Raw genomic sequence first — 15,371 nt, forward strand, 5'->3', positions numbered from 1 at the left:
GGGAAGATGCCGATAACGAAGCCCGAAAGGTATGCATAACTTGTCAGGGTTACTAACAGCAAGACTCACTTAGATAAAACTCCGATTGAAGGAAATCTTGGAGAGATACAAATCTTATCCGGATTACATGTATACAGTAAAACTCGCTGATGATGAAGAACTCACATAAAAGTAAATTTTGCGAAAACAGGAAGTTGCATCTTTTTCTCTCAAATCGTAATGATTTCTGGTTTGGAGCAGAGAATCTTGGTTTGTGTAGAAACTAAGAATTTATGGTTTGCAGGGCTTCATTTTACCAGTAAGTTTTACTGTAGGCACAAAATTAGGATGGATTTAGAGGGGGTTTTGATTGCAGGTCATGTGAGCTGTTTCCATGGAAATGAGAATCTGCTGTAGGTCCCTGGTTTCAAGTGGTGAATAGATTTTGGAGTGAAAATACTGTCTAGCACCATTTGAAATCAGTGCATCTTTTAGTGGAATGACAAAGCATGGATTTGGACATTGAAATGTGGCCTTGATATTTGTCTTAGATAGGTACCCTTTTGATTGGTTGAGGTAACTAAGGCATAGAATGTTTTTCTAGACATCAGTTTTTCTGAATGATCTTGCTTTTCATTGAAGTTTGAATTCTATTTTAACTGGGGATATACAAAATTAATTACTATGTAGCATTTTTGTTTTTATTAGAATTCTTTAAAACTTTTATAGATTGGTTTCTAATGTTTTAATTGACAAATTGGACTTTTAATCAAGCTCTTTACATCAAATGCAAGGACCTTGCAAAATTGAGGGGACTGTTGGTTGCCTGCCTGCAAGACAACACAGACTGGTTTTGGGGGGGGGGAAATTTGATTTTTTTTGTTTTATCTTCTTTGGAATCTTTTTTAATCCTGCCACAAATAAGAAAAACCTTGTAATTCTGACCTCACTTTGAGTTTCTTAACTTCTATTCTGCTTTTTAAAAGGAACTCAAATTTTACACACCATCTTCAATAGTTAGTCTAGATTTTGCCAGAGTGAGGGTTTAGAATCTCAGTGTTTGGCATTAAACTGACTGTCCAATATAGATGATGGTGAGAGGATGTGTTTGGGGGACCATTATTTTGCTTTATTTTTTGCAATGCCTTGGGTCAACAACCTTGGTGGTTGGGTTTCCTGGTGAAAGTTCAAAGGCTCTGCATCGATCTTTTGCTCGCTGTAATTGGTTGTAGTCCTTGGTCATTACCCAGCTTCAGGGAAAGATAACTCTAGTTTTATTGCTTGGCATGGTGCTTTAATTGTTCCAAGTGTGTACATGAGATTGTTGGAAGTTGATAACAGTTGTTCCTGACAAAAAATTTGTAGCTTTTTCTTATTTTTGACAGCATAATTAGATCAAGCGTTACAAAATGTTTCTTACATTCCAAGTTTAAGCCCAAATAGAAAATTTTGTTCATGAATTTTGAAACATGAAAGCAACACAAATTGATAATTTATAGGCTTTGAATGGATTTGTCAGTATCCCTTTATGAGAAATCCATTAGTTGGTAGATGCATCTATACTTGAAACATTGATCTTTTTTGGAATTTTTTTTTTAAGTTCCTTTGTGTAAAACGTGATGAATAGAACATGGAAGGCGATGCCTGAATAATTGTTTAAATTATTAATGCCTCCCAGATGCTCCTGATAAAAGGACCAATATAGGATATATGTACATCTCAGTGGCTCTAGCATTTAAATCATTCATATCAAAGATAATGCTCCACTGAGGCCTTTGTTTTTGAAACTCATGCAGGACGAAGAGATGGATATTGCAGAATTCAAGATCTTGCGTGTTAATTAGGCATTGCATTGGATTGTTGTAAAGGCTGCAGTTTGCTGTAGATTTGGAATGCTAGAGACGACTCTGCAAAATTGAATTGTTCCATGGAGAGTTTGACATCTCGAATAGGAGTAGTCTGACCCTATGTGGTAGTTAGAAACACACAAGTTGATGTAATCTTGGTCTGTTGGAACCTACAGACTATTGAATCACCCTAATATAGCATATCTGTATATATACGGTGGCTAGAGCTGGAAAAGATGATTGAGAGAGCAATAGAGACAGATAATACCTCTATCGTTATGCCCATTGTGAGCGATGGTCACCAAGACTGTATATTGTGAGAACGAAGCGTGGTCAATCAATTGGAATTCAAGAGAGACTGGGTCAGTGCAGGAGTGATTGACAATCAAGTCTTCCGTGGTCTATGTCCAGTCTACGCAAATTATCGACGCTATTTTGAGCCGTTGGCATGTACACAAGTACATGAAAGGTCTGGATTGATGCTAATATAATTTTCTTTCTACTGCAAATTTGAGAGGCAGGAATCTGTGAATGAACAAAGTGGCTACTTTTTGGGGGTCGATTTATCAGTAGAATGGTACCTGTGTTTCATCCTCCTTTGGGACGCCTACCATGGGTGCAGACTAGAAGTTGTGAATGCTAGAGTCTCACTGCTTTCTCCTGTACATTAACAATTTATTGGGCTGGGAGCTACATCTATATATTGATTCACATTGCTTGTTTTTTATCGATCTCAAAGAGGACTGATTCTCTTCCTAAACATAGATACCAGGCTCATTAAATTTGGACCGCATGCCTCCGAAAATCGTCTGTCTGGTGTGGAACTGACAGTTCATTCATGGGCTCTTCTTCCAAGGGTGTACAGACTTTTAGGATCCCTATCGCATTGAAATCAAGTACAGCAAATTATTGGCAGAAAAATTAAGGCCTCATGATGTTGCAGGTATTTGCTTTGAAATCTTTGTTCAGGTTTTGATAGCGATGTCGCTTTTGTTTCATGTGTAATGGGGAAATGGGATCTGCGCATTGAGTATATGTAACACAGTATGCATTTCATATTAACTTGTCGTTGAATATTTTCTGAAATTAATCAATTATGAAGTAGATTCACGGAGACTTGGGGATTCTGCAGCGGGCCCCGGCATTGATTCCATCATTGAGTGCATCCATTGATTCAGTCACTTGGCTAGGTTTAATTCGGATAAACTCAACTTCTTCAGGTAATAAAAAAAAGTATCCCATGTGGAGATACAGTAAATGGGAAAATACTGGGAGGGAAGTAGTAGAGAAATATGAATGAATTGAAACCATTTGGTCATGTTCTTTCTGAAATCAGGTTCCATGTTGTGTGGTTTTTCCGGTGCTTTTATTTCCTGCAATTCCTGGTTTGTGGGTTTTCCTGGTTTTGTGATTTCCTGGTTCAGAAAACGTAAGGCCTGGTGCTAATAGGCTTATTTGTATATTTTGCAGCTATATTTGTCTGTCTGGCACATGTTGAGGGAAAAGAGTTGCAGAATAACACTTGTATGCAGACTGATTCATTGATTGCATTATGTTTGATGTCCCAGAGAGAATCTTAATTAGATTCCAAGACAAATGTCTATACCACTACTGGAAGGACAGTGTAGTCCATGTTGCTTATCAATTTTGTCTTGTAATGGTTTTGTCTCTGCATGGACCTCTGTTTTGCAATGTTTATCCATTTGAATTTGATTATTCTAATTTGGAGGTTAGCGAAAAAGAACGAAAATTAAGTTTAAATTTTGTCAATTTGCAGATGCTAGAAAAAGACAACATTTTCTGGTGTTAGAAGTTTGATTTTTAAGGTTTTCTTCATAATACAGTTTTTTGGGGGTTTTTTTAAGAAAGGTGGGGGTTTTTTTAAAGTGCACAAATGGAGAAATGAAGTCATGCCTTTCACTGGTTAGAAACTGTAGTTTGGAATGGACAAGTAAGACCTGTTTCTTACAATAGCCCTTTGATGTACAAATGTTTTTTCTACGAATCAATAGGACATTAACTGTGGGGAAGAGAGAAAACAATAAAAAATTGATCAGACCTAGCTCTGATATGGCCAGAAGATAGCATTCCTTCATGTGTGATTACCAAGTAGTCATCATCTAATGGTCTGTTTCACTGAAGTTGAGGGGGCTATCCATTCCAGGGCCAATGGACCTTGATGGGCTGTACACAACACAGGCCATGTCTTTACAGTAGGGCAGTCAAAGTACACTGTATGATGAATGGGGAGGTAGAATTCCTCTTGAACTTGTAAGCAAACTCTAGAGGTAAAATAATTGTGTCAATCCTATCTGAAAAATGAGGGTTTTTTGTGTTTGTTCATGGTTTTTTTTTTTCCTTTTCTTTTTTTTTCTATTTTTTTTTTTTTATTCTTTTTTTGGAGGGATTTCATTTTTTTATGAGGAAAATCCAAGTGTATAAGATACTTAGAATTTGGATTTGATCTATAAAAGGAAATACAAAGTTGGCTTAATTGTTACCTATTGTGAAACCTCTTTTGAATCTAGCTGCCTAAGAAGAAACTTTCTCGAACTATTAAATTGATTTTGCCTTAGAACGATTATTTTAGATGGCCAAGGGAGATAAGTAATGGAACAAGGGAAGAAACTGCAGGGGGAAAACAACAGCAAAGGGAAACAACTGAGACACGCTACTGGCTGACAGCCTGGTCTCATGTGGTGAATAGATGGAAACAAGTTCTAGCACCATTTGAAATCAGTTTGTCTGAGTGGCACAGCATCTGAATGTTACCACAGGAAATGTGGGGGGAAGTAAATAGAGGGAGAATCATCATGTTATTGTAAAGCATAATGGTCAATTCCTTTTTAGCAATTATTTTCTGTTATGTATAAAAAATCAGGAGAAATGAGATGTGTAACTTTTTAAAAAAATCATTTCATTGTTTTCATATAATTATTTACCATTATATGGAAGATAGAGACCTATTTGAGTTTACTACTAAAAACATCGGATAGATATTGTGTGTGTGTTTTCTCTATAAGCTTTGGTTGTAAAAGGTCAATGTTCAAAGGAATCTGCTTTCAATATTCACCCTTCAAAGGAATAGGCATCAGTTGTAATTTATAGTTAAGCATACAGGTATATTGATTACATTTTTGATGAGTTTGTTCAGACATATACAAAAAATGGTAGAAAAGCATCAAAGTGCCTTATTGCAAACCTTTAATAAAAAAAAGCATGCATATTTAAGCAAAATTCAAGTACATAGAAATTCTTTTGTATGAAGAAATGGATTTCATTACTCACCCCATCCTATAGAGCAACATTTCATGAAATTTAAATGATCTTTTTTTTTTAATTACAAGGAGAGATGCTTGGCGGTTATTGAACCTAATCACGTCAATCTGTCATTTTTTTGAATGGGTTTCTTCAATGTCTTTTTTTTTTTTTCATCAAAGTGTTTGGCTATGTTATATTTGTACATTGTCTACTGAGTAGGAAAGATATAGCTCATTTTTTTTAGTGTGAACAGAATCAGATGTGTTTGAAAACACTGGGACTTTAACTATTAATTTTTGTTCAACCCCCCAAAAAAATAAGGATTCCAAAGCCTCGATAGACAGACTTCGAAGGATTTTTGAGAGAGGACTATTACGGCTAGGGAAATAGAGTCCCCTGTTTGAACAATCAGTACTGAAAATCTTTGTCTTTGTCTCCAAGAAATGGATGAACATCTAGAAATTTGATCAGTGAATGGCTCATTGAAGAAGACAATATATCTACACAACAGAAGAAGATAAAAAAGCAAAAAAAAGAGCCTCCATTGTTTCTTTGGAGAGGAATTTGTTAATTGTTCAATGCCATGCCTGTAAGTGCAGTTTGCCGTTTTCCAGTTGGTGTCATTCACACAAGTGTATAGAGCTAGTGCGTTAGTGATCCTCCATTGGTTACATTGTGTTGGATAGGCCTCAGTTTTAGTCACGCCGGGCTGGGTAGATTATTGTCATGTCCCCGAGATTTTCATAAATATACGACTTCCCTTTGTCTAGTTGTGCGGCTCTTGTTTCATGGGTAAACCCCATAGGGATTTCAGATTAATTAAAACGACAATTTTTTTTAAAAAAAGTCATTGTGCAGTTTTGAAAATATATGGAGTGAAACCAAATTTTGTTCTTTGTTAAATGAGTTTGGTTTTTAATTTAGATTTGTTAACTGTTTCATGTGGATTGTATTGCTTACTCCTTAATTTGCTCTCTCTCTCTCTCTTTCTATGGTGTAGAACAATAAATGTATGCTAATGATAAAATTTGATATTCCTTACATGCAAGCTCCAAAGTTATGCTTGAAAAATGAAAACTGCAAAATATAAATTACAAAGGTTATGAGAATTGTTGATTAAATTATTAAAATTTTTGAGTTTTGTGCCATAATTACCAGTAAGAGTTAATTACTAAAATTACTTTCGTGTTAGATGTTAGATAACAATATTTTGTTCATGTTTTAATAATTGTCCGTTCAGGGATTTAATTTTTTTTTAATATCCTTGTTTGTCTTTTATATTGTGTACAGACTTTTTGGCTGCAGTCAGTCTAAATATTGAAGTTTTCTTTCAGCAAAAGGAGTTGGAGAAGGCAAAGAAACAGGCCAAAGAGGCAGCTTTACTTCAACAGTGTAAAAATTCTATAGGTAAGTCCAGAAACAAGACCCCCTCCAAGTGATCTTGACCCAATAATGGTACGGAACACAGATGTTCATGGCAAGTTACTTCTGACCTGGCGCCATGTTCCACATTAGAATTTAGACTTAAATCAAGGCTGCTACTTTTAGGAGCCCTTTACAGTCCAAGCAGTATACAAACTGCAAAAGTTCTGTAATGACATATTTAAATATAAGTTCCCTCCTCACAAGCAAGAATTGTCAATGAGTTCTCAAATTGACCAGCAAGAGTAAGTCAAAATTTCGAAGAATAAGATGGTACAAGTTTTACAGGCAAGTCAGTTCAAAGTTGTTAGGTCAAGAAAGGAAAAATTACAATTTCTGTGGACAAATAGTGTTTTTGGTTAACTAGTACGTTGGGCGAGAGTCAAGGCAATGTTGCTTGTGGGTAATCCTCTTTCTTTATGCAACTTTTTGTCCTCACCTGTTGGTCTTTGTAGCTGCAATGTCAAAATTGCTTGTCAAATTAAGTATTGCACACAAAATTTGTACTTTTCCCAGATGAAATTTCTATTTTGTTGAGGGGGTTTTTAATTGGTCCTCTTTAACCTATTTAAGACTAATTTTAGGCAAAAAGATGGTTAAGAAGGCTTTGCATTTGTGTGTCACTAGACCATTTTAACCTTGAATCACAGAAGAGTTTTTTGGTGGACTCAGTCTAAAGGTTTATTGGGGCAGAAACTGTGCTCTGTTTGGATTCACCGAGCTGCATTGTTGATGGTTATATGCAATAAATGTGGTGAAATAATTGTTTAAATCTCTCCCCCTTGAATTTTACTCTGTAGTTTGCAAACCTAACCCCTTTATGTTATTAGAATAGACCTCAAATCAGAAAGCTTTATGGAGATAATGCATTTCTTTCTTTTTTCAAGAAAGCTATTATTGTGTAAAAAAAAAAAAAATGAAGTTGAAGAAAATCTGATATAACAAAAAATCTTAATTTTAGTCAATTCAGTTTAGGCAATCTTATTCTCTCATCTTCAGGGTTGATAACTGTAATGCTAAATGCTTGATTAAGGTACTCTATGTAAATCAGATACTTAGAAAGAGTTGTTCCTCCTAAATTGTTTAAAGTCCTGCGAATTTGAAGAATTCAGCGGATAATGTACTTCAGTTTTAATTCCTGGGTTGTTTTTGATTGACGTGTGTATACAGGTCTCGCTGTGGACATAAATAATTACAGGTGTATTTACAGAGTTTGCTGACATTGTTACTCCTTAAAATAAACAAGCTTACCTGTAGGGGGATCAATCTTGATTAAAAGAGGCCTCCAGGTGTCGGGATTAAGCCGCAGGATGAAAGTTTCTCAGGTGTTTCATCTTTAAAAATAGTTCACCTGTAAAATGGATGCAGAGATAAAAACCTACCTGCACTCCAATAAATATAATTTGGGTATTTCTATACTTTATTAAAATAGGTACAGGCAAAAAAAAAAATTTTTAACTGTTCATTTACACCTGATGGAATGGGGTGTAGATGGTAGGGTAAATTTTCTTTAGAGTTAATTGCCCAAAGCTCGTTAACCTTTTTTTTTTTTTTAGATGTAAACTTCTTTATAAAATTTACATATTCTGAAATTGGAGAGCTGGTTAAGATAATCTTTGTTATGGATTAGTTGAATGGGGTAATCTGCTAATCTTAATAATAAAGATTTAGTTGGATTCAATGTATCGGATGCATTCAAAAGGAATTAAATAGGGCCGTAAATCTACCTGGATAATCCCAACTCAATATCGCCATGCAATTGTAACCCATACCTGGTTATATACCTGTTCCTCACCTGAACACGCTGTGGCAAGGTATATACAGGTATACCTGTGGTAGATGGGAAATCTTTGTAACGCGTATGAATATTATCTTTAGCTGCACTCAAACCGACTGATTCTGATCAAAATTTGGAACTCTACAATGACAATTTCAAGTTGTTGATTGAAGGATCGAGAGAGATATTTACACATGTGGGTTTGTCACTGTGGGAATGGAACTAAGAGATTTGGGACACATCTAAATAAACCCTGGACTGTGATCTCTATAGGTGTTGTTTCTCTGTGCTAGTTTCTCCGTTTCTTGTCCACCATGTTTCCGTCTAGATCCCGACTTTCTAACTCCATCGGGTCATCGTCAAGCAGTCTGGAAGCAATCTCAGGTAAAATCGGACAGGTGTATGTTACAGCGTGTACAGGCATTTCAATTGTAAATTCACAGGGGCCTCCACACACTTGGTACTTCTGTAATGTTGTCGTTTGAAATCATGTGTAGTTATTTTAGTAGTGGTTCAAAATATGTCTTTTAAAATTTTCATATCTAAAAGTTTATAATGTGTTGAATGTTTATATACATTTAGGTATTTAAAAGTTGTTTATATGCACATAAAAGCCAGGAAGCAATGATACAATGAGGTACCGTTTCTGCTAAATCCGCATCTTCCTTATTGAAATATTCAATTCATTGGATGCGTCGAGTTCCATTTTGTGCTAGATGCGCGGTGTGGGGGTTATGATGTGAAGAAATTCAAAATATAAATCACTGCAGCAGACCGGCAAAAATCAATAGTGGGGTTTCTTATCCACATCAGACTCTACATAGGGGAGGCCTCGACAGATACTGAAACAGATTTATGGCCAAGTCAGGAGAGATTGTTCTCCCACCATGTCCCTCTGGGATCTGAGTGTTTGTCTAGGTCAGAGGTCAAATCAGCCGTAGGTCAGATTTATTCTGAGTGTATTGGTTACCTATGATTAACATCATAATATCAAATACTAAACAATTTTTTGTTTATAAGTTGTATGGTTTTTTTTGTTCGTAAAATGGCGATTAGTTTTGTTGCTGTTTAGTTTTTAAAGTAAAAGTGGTTATGTGTGCAATTTATTGGAAAAAAAAAAAAACAGTGGGTTCATCTTGCTTTTTTTTTCAGAGGAAGACAGGAGGTCTGCCAGTAAAGAGAGAAAATCCAAGGCCAAAGCTTCCGTCACCACCCCACCCACCCCTTCATCCAATGTCCCCTCCAGCCCTATCAGAACGCCCTCCAAGTCGCGGCGATTCCACCCCAACCTGTCGCCGGTCAGTCGTACCCCCACAAACACAGAGCTACTGGACCGCGACCCCTCCTGGAGCATGCCCGAGGGGGAGAAGCTCCAGTGGCACCAGAAGCAGCTGTACCAGGTGCTGGGTAAAGGGGCCGACTACTTCCTGCACCCCAAGATAGAGAAGAAGGCTGTTAAGCCCATCAACAGCAAGCTCAGGAAGGAAGGAGGTGGGTTAAAAATTAATGTAAATCGTGTTAAATATGCATTTCTACTTGGCTTTTTGTATGATTTGTATGTATCTATGTATAGGTGTTTATCCCTGCATGTATGTACAAAATGTATAAATTTTATATTAATGGTGTACGCAGATATTGCTTTACCTAAATAGCTTTCAATTTAATTATTATGTATTGCTCTTTTTGATCTTGTTGACAACATTCAGAAGTGTTTTCAGAATATGATAGTCTAAGATAAGGGAAAAAAATATTGAAGGCTTATATCTTTTGGAGTTTTTGAGAAGTTGCAAATAGTTTTCGGCTCTATTATGAAAGTTTAGGAGAGAGTTATGTCTCTTTCTGATAGAGATGATTGCATGTAAAACAGAACCACTAAAATAAAATAAAACTTTTCATAGCTGAACATTCTTGTATAAAATATTCAAAACAAAATTTGATTTGATCAGACAATACATTTTTCACTGCAACCTATTTTATCAAGATACTGGCGATAAAACAAACAGGTTTTTTATACTCTTTTATTATCGTTTTTGTATTTTTGCAAATTAAACAATGGACTACCCATGCTCACACTATCGAATGTCTAGATTGCTGTGCAAGTTATTTGCGCAGTGCTGTAAACATTCTGTCTTTGTGAAGTTTATCTTGGCTTCCATCTTCAGACGTGCTATTTTAACTGTCCCTATTGCACTTAATATGTGCAGTGCATCTTCTTAATTGGTTGTTAGATCAAAAACACTAAAGTGTTGCTAGCATGTTGCTGGTTTTAAAATGGTCATAAATGGTACACAAATATCACAGATTCTTTTTTGTTTTTAGCGTTATTGTAAAATGATTATATCTTTATATGTACAGCAGAAGAAGCAAAGCTATTAATTATTTTTTGTCAATAAAAACAAAGTAGCATCTTTTCTTTAAAAAAATTGAGAAGGGGAAGAGTATATGTATCATAACCAGTATCATTCAACAATATGATATTTGGCCAGCAGATTTTATAGAAGAGGCTTATATGGTTACTTTTGTTTTTGTTTTTTATTTTATTTTGTAAAACATGTATCAATTTAATTAACACATCTTTAATTTTAAGTGTATAGCTGACATGCATATATATATATATCCCCAGCTTGCATCGTAATACATTTAATTTCATTTCCATTGCTTCGCCTGCATTTTGGTTAACAGATGTTACCTATATGACAAATGCTTGCCTCTCTCACAGGAAAACGCAGAAAGCGGGAGAGTTCCGAGATGTCCTTTGATTCCCTAGGTAATCGGTTGTCTCCCTTGATCCAGTGTGGACAATATATTCCCTGTGTTGTTCTTCCCTGCCCCATCAGACACTGGCAAATTGATAATTTCTCCGTAACAATGAGACTTTTACCAATATCTCATCCATAATTTATTGTTTATAGAGGCTCTGTGCATGTTCCTCTTCTTATTGCACTGATTTAGTCCAGCTGTTATACTAAAATCTTGTTATACGATTATAAATAGTTTATGAATTGAAATCAATTTTAAAATGCAAAGAGAGATAACTCCTATTTGAGAAGATCAATTTGCCAGCGTCAGTGGTTATATTAACAGTCAGTCAGTCACAACATTTAAAGTTTGTAGGTGCAGGAGGGAGAAAGGTGGAATATTTAAACTTAAATTTGTGTACAATGTTTATTTAAATGGTCATTGGAAATCAGTTTGACCTTTGTAAGAATGCCAAAAGAAAAAAAATGAAATCTGATTATCAAAGATTAAAATTTAAGTCACTTTGTTTTCATCACCATATTTGTTATTTGTTAATTAACAAGGTTTATTATATACCAAATTTAAGTTTAATCAGAACATCTACAAGATGGTTAAGTTTAAATGTCTCCATTTTTGTTTTTAATTTTCCCTTTGGAAAACACTTTAAACCTTGAAAATGTTAATGTTACAATACTTTTACTGATTTTAACGTTTATTCATTTATCTCATGAGTAGACCACAAAATCAGCTGTGGGCACGTATGCATAACGATGGATAACCCATCGCAATGAATATATGTTTTAAAAATGGAGACATTTATTAAAATAACTGACTTAAAATGATTAATTACTGCTGTCATTTTTGAATGTGATAGAAAGTTGTAATGTTATTTGTCCTGGTTGAATTTAGATTTGGTATAATAATGTGTTTTGATCCCTAACCCGAAGTACCCAAAGTTGTGTGTGCATGCTTACCCCTGCAATATATATACTGGTACTTAGTCATTTGAATTATGAGACAGATGTAGACAGATTTTAACAAGTCCACCATGAATGGTATACATTTGTTTAAACAGAGGGTTTTATATTATATTTCCTTGGATCAATAAATATATGTACCATTTAAAGGTGGTAAAAATCGTATAATTGCTGAATGCTACTTGTTCTGTGTGATTTACAATAGAAAAATTCATTGGTTTGAACTACATAAACTTTATTTTTGCTCTCATTAATCAGAATCCATTGAGTTTTCTTTATCAGGGTATTTTTGTTTTTAACAGGTCGAGCTGGGGTGGACAGACTGTTGAAGACCCTGAGGGACGAGTCCCAGATCAGACTGCTGAAGGCCGACGCCCACATACCCCAGGAGCTGAAGGTAAACAGAGGTGGCATTAATCCATGAATAATAACTCTGTATATAAGTACATTAAACCAGGCCTCTCAGTAACAGTAGTTGTCAGCCAGTTAGCTGATAATGCATTACATGCAATATTAATCAACAAATGTATATATATATTTTTAATATAAAGACAAAACGAACGAGATTAACAATGGCAGAGCAAATGTATAAACCTGCAATCTGATTTAATAAATCAAACAGCTTTGTAACATAAACAAGAATGCTTTTATGCAGAAATAAATATACCAGTCCACTGACATAATGTACTACTCTAATAGGATGTTGCCAGGTATATATATAGATGGCATCTACATGTATTGCATGTCTATTATATTAACCTTGACAAATTGTCATGTAATAACCTTGAACCTTAACAGGACACCTTTGGAGCCTTTGTGAGGGAGAGTGTCGGCAAGGACCGCCCACCAGTCAGGAGGTTTTTCTGTCCACAAGAAGACGTAAGCACTTAGTGGTTGTGGTTGTACAAGAAACAGCACTGTGCTCAATTCTAAATGGCACTGTGCTGAGTGCGCTCCATTCAGTTTGGTGCACCATAAAGCACAAAATCTCAAATTCATCTGAGATTCAGACAGTCATTAATAAAGTTTATAAATGCATGTTCTACTGTTAATTAGATTAATCAATCATAGATTTTAAAAATTAATGTATACATAAACTGGTTTACTAATACAGAAAAGTTATATAACGTACATCTCCAATATAAACGATTAATTAAGTGTCATATTTTAACAAATAGCTTCTTTTTTGCTAAGCAAAGATTGAATTTTCATTATTTGTTTAAACATGTAGATGTACACTTTGTTTCACAGGTTCCAGAGTTGGCTCGCCTACAAGACCATTCAAAGACTGCTCGCGTGCGCCATTACAAGCACAGAGTAGACCTAATGTACCGGGCCTCCAGGAACAATGAGGACCGCACCAACATCCTGATCCACAACAACCCACCCCCTGAGGTGGCTTCCCTTGATACTGACCAGGACGGGGTGGGGCGTTACCTCCCCTCATGGATGGACGATAGAGTAAGTGACCAAAAAAAGAAAACCAGGATAATCTCTCTAGATTCACCACACTGAATGTTAAGAGGAGGGATGTAGGATTGAGATTGTTTAGATAAATTTATGCTGTTAAGTCAAGAATAAATTCATAGGTCATTAACTTACTGATTGGTCTCAGATTTACATCAAATTTACTTTGATCAGAAGTTATGACAGAAAAATAACATGGCATGCCGTACAGTTTTGGCTATAATTTAATGCAATAGACTTAAAAACTTTTCCAAGATACACTCAGTGTCTTATGAAGTTTTATTTTTTGACTTTCAGGCAGAATCTGAGCCAGATTACATGAAATGGGTGAAGGAAGGAGGAAACACCCACCGTGACCTCACCAGCCAGCCAATCAAAGAAGACGATGAGGACTGGCAGAAACCAGAGGAAGACTTGGGTGGTGAGGGATTCACAGATGAGGTCATCCTCCAGATGAGTCGCCGGAAACACCGTCATCCACAGCCTAAGTACATCTTCATGAAGGAGGAGGACACGAACGTCAAGGGAACCTTTACAGACAAGTTCCGAGACATGTATGACAACGCAGACATCCCGCGACCTTTCAACGCGACCAAGCTGCCGACCCCCACCAAATCCAAGTCTGTGCTGGGTCTGACGACGGAGGACTTGGTAGAGGACAGGACTTCCTGTCAGTCCGCCCCGGTCCCCGAGAGGCATCGACGTTACTACGACTACATCTCTCAATGGGAGCCTCTCAGCATGAACGCACTGATCGAGTACACGCAGAAGAAAGAGGCGGAGGGAGTCGGAGAGTACAACCAGGGTCGACCCAAAATGTGGTCCACGCAGGTCAAGGTCACATGACCCGCCTGAGCCAATGGTTGACGATTAAAGACTGTAGCTGTGATACATAAAAGACTTGTGATATAATGATAATAATTGTGTGAAATTAGATTTTATACATAATCATGATTATATAATTTGTTTTTACAAATATATTATCTTTACTGAGTTTAATTCTCTATCTTGTTTGAAAAAAACATTCAGTAGATTTTTCGACAATATTTATATAATAAGTATATGTAAACTATGGATCTGTTTATTTAATGATCAGACTTGATTTGATTCAGTATTATTTTTGAGAGTGTTGATGAAATATTGTAAGTGATATTTGTTGATTTAATAACTCTATTTTTCTTGTCCGTCCAGGTGAATGGATTTTTACTGTTTATATATTTCTTGTGCTTTTACAAGATTCATTAAATTTTGTTACAATTGAGCTTTAAAAAACTCTTGTTGTGATTTGGAAAACTCACTCTCACTAGGTTTGGATACAAAGTGCCGTTATTTTTCTTGTGGAATTGAGTGCTGTGCGGAGATTTAATGGTAAAGTTCTCCAATCCTCAGCCTCAAAGTGTTTCTATCATTTTTAATCTAAGAATGTTGTGTGTTGCTCCTCACAACTTTCATACATGCACATTCACACATACATATTAAATATAAGATGAAAAAAAAAATAATGTTCATTATGATAACCAGGCATTTACAAAGTTATGGCAAATTTGTCAACCTGAGGTATATTGAAACGGAATAAACGAAAAGTAAACGTTAATAGGTTTAATGGCAGATTAAAGCAGAATCTTCATTTCTAACTTTTTGTTGGTAGAAGTGTGATACCCTTCTGGAATATATATACGCAAAATGAAACACTTCAAGATATACAGATACCAATAAACTCTTTCTGGATATCTAAGAGTTAAGAACATTGCTATAGACTGATAAAACATCTCCATCTTGGTTATAACTTGCTGAGCAGAGGAATCTATTATATCTATTATAGTCGTAAAGTCTCGCTCTATAAAGGGCTTTTAACTTGAAGAGCCCACAGTATACACTAATCAAATATATTTTTTGGGGACT

General features: G+C 35.7%; 1 protein-coding gene across 4 annotated transcripts; it reads left to right on the forward strand.

The window, feature by feature from the left end:
* The first annotated feature begins 1,899 nt into the window (after positions 1 to 1,899).
* Positions 1,900 to 14,730, forward strand: LOC128157895 (uncharacterized). Of its 4 annotated transcripts, none has more exons than XM_052820556.1 (8): positions 1,900 to 2,769; positions 6,422 to 6,494; positions 9,439 to 9,777; positions 11,006 to 11,053; positions 12,305 to 12,399; positions 12,801 to 12,881; positions 13,254 to 13,463; positions 13,767 to 14,730. In XM_052820556.1, exons 1-8 carry the CDS (start codon positions 2,758 to 2,760, stop codon positions 14,313 to 14,315), a joined length of 1,407 nt encoding a protein of 468 aa, XP_052676516.1. In that variant the 5' UTR covers positions 1,900 to 2,757; the 3' UTR covers positions 14,316 to 14,730. The 4 variants fall into 4 exon arrangements, with proteins under 4 accessions (XP_052676516.1, XP_052676519.1, XP_052676517.1 ...); XM_052820557.1 differs by lacking the exon at positions 1,900 to 2,769 and adding an exon at positions 5,656 to 5,676; XM_052820559.1 differs by lacking the exon at positions 11,006 to 11,053 and having other exon boundaries at positions 1,902 to 2,769.
* The last annotated feature ends 641 nt before the right edge of the window (positions 14,731 to 15,371 follow it).

Source organism: Crassostrea angulata, chromosome 8 (assembly GCF_025612915.1).
Source record: "Crassostrea angulata isolate pt1a10 chromosome 8, ASM2561291v2, whole genome shotgun sequence".
Classification (NCBI taxonomy): Eukaryota; Metazoa; Mollusca; class Bivalvia; order Ostreida; family Ostreidae; genus Magallana; species Magallana angulata.

Bases quoted from the DNA above. Each gene is read 5' to 3' on its own strand.
- LOC128157895 (XM_052820556.1), top strand. The intron at 11,054-12,304 runs GTAATCGGTTGT...TGTTTTTAACAG, and splicing joins GATGTCCTTTGATTCCCTAG to GTCGAGCTGGGGTGGACAGA. The intron at 12,400-12,800 runs GTAAACAGAGGT...GAACCTTAACAG, and splicing joins ACATACCCCAGGAGCTGAAG to GACACCTTTGGAGCCTTTGT.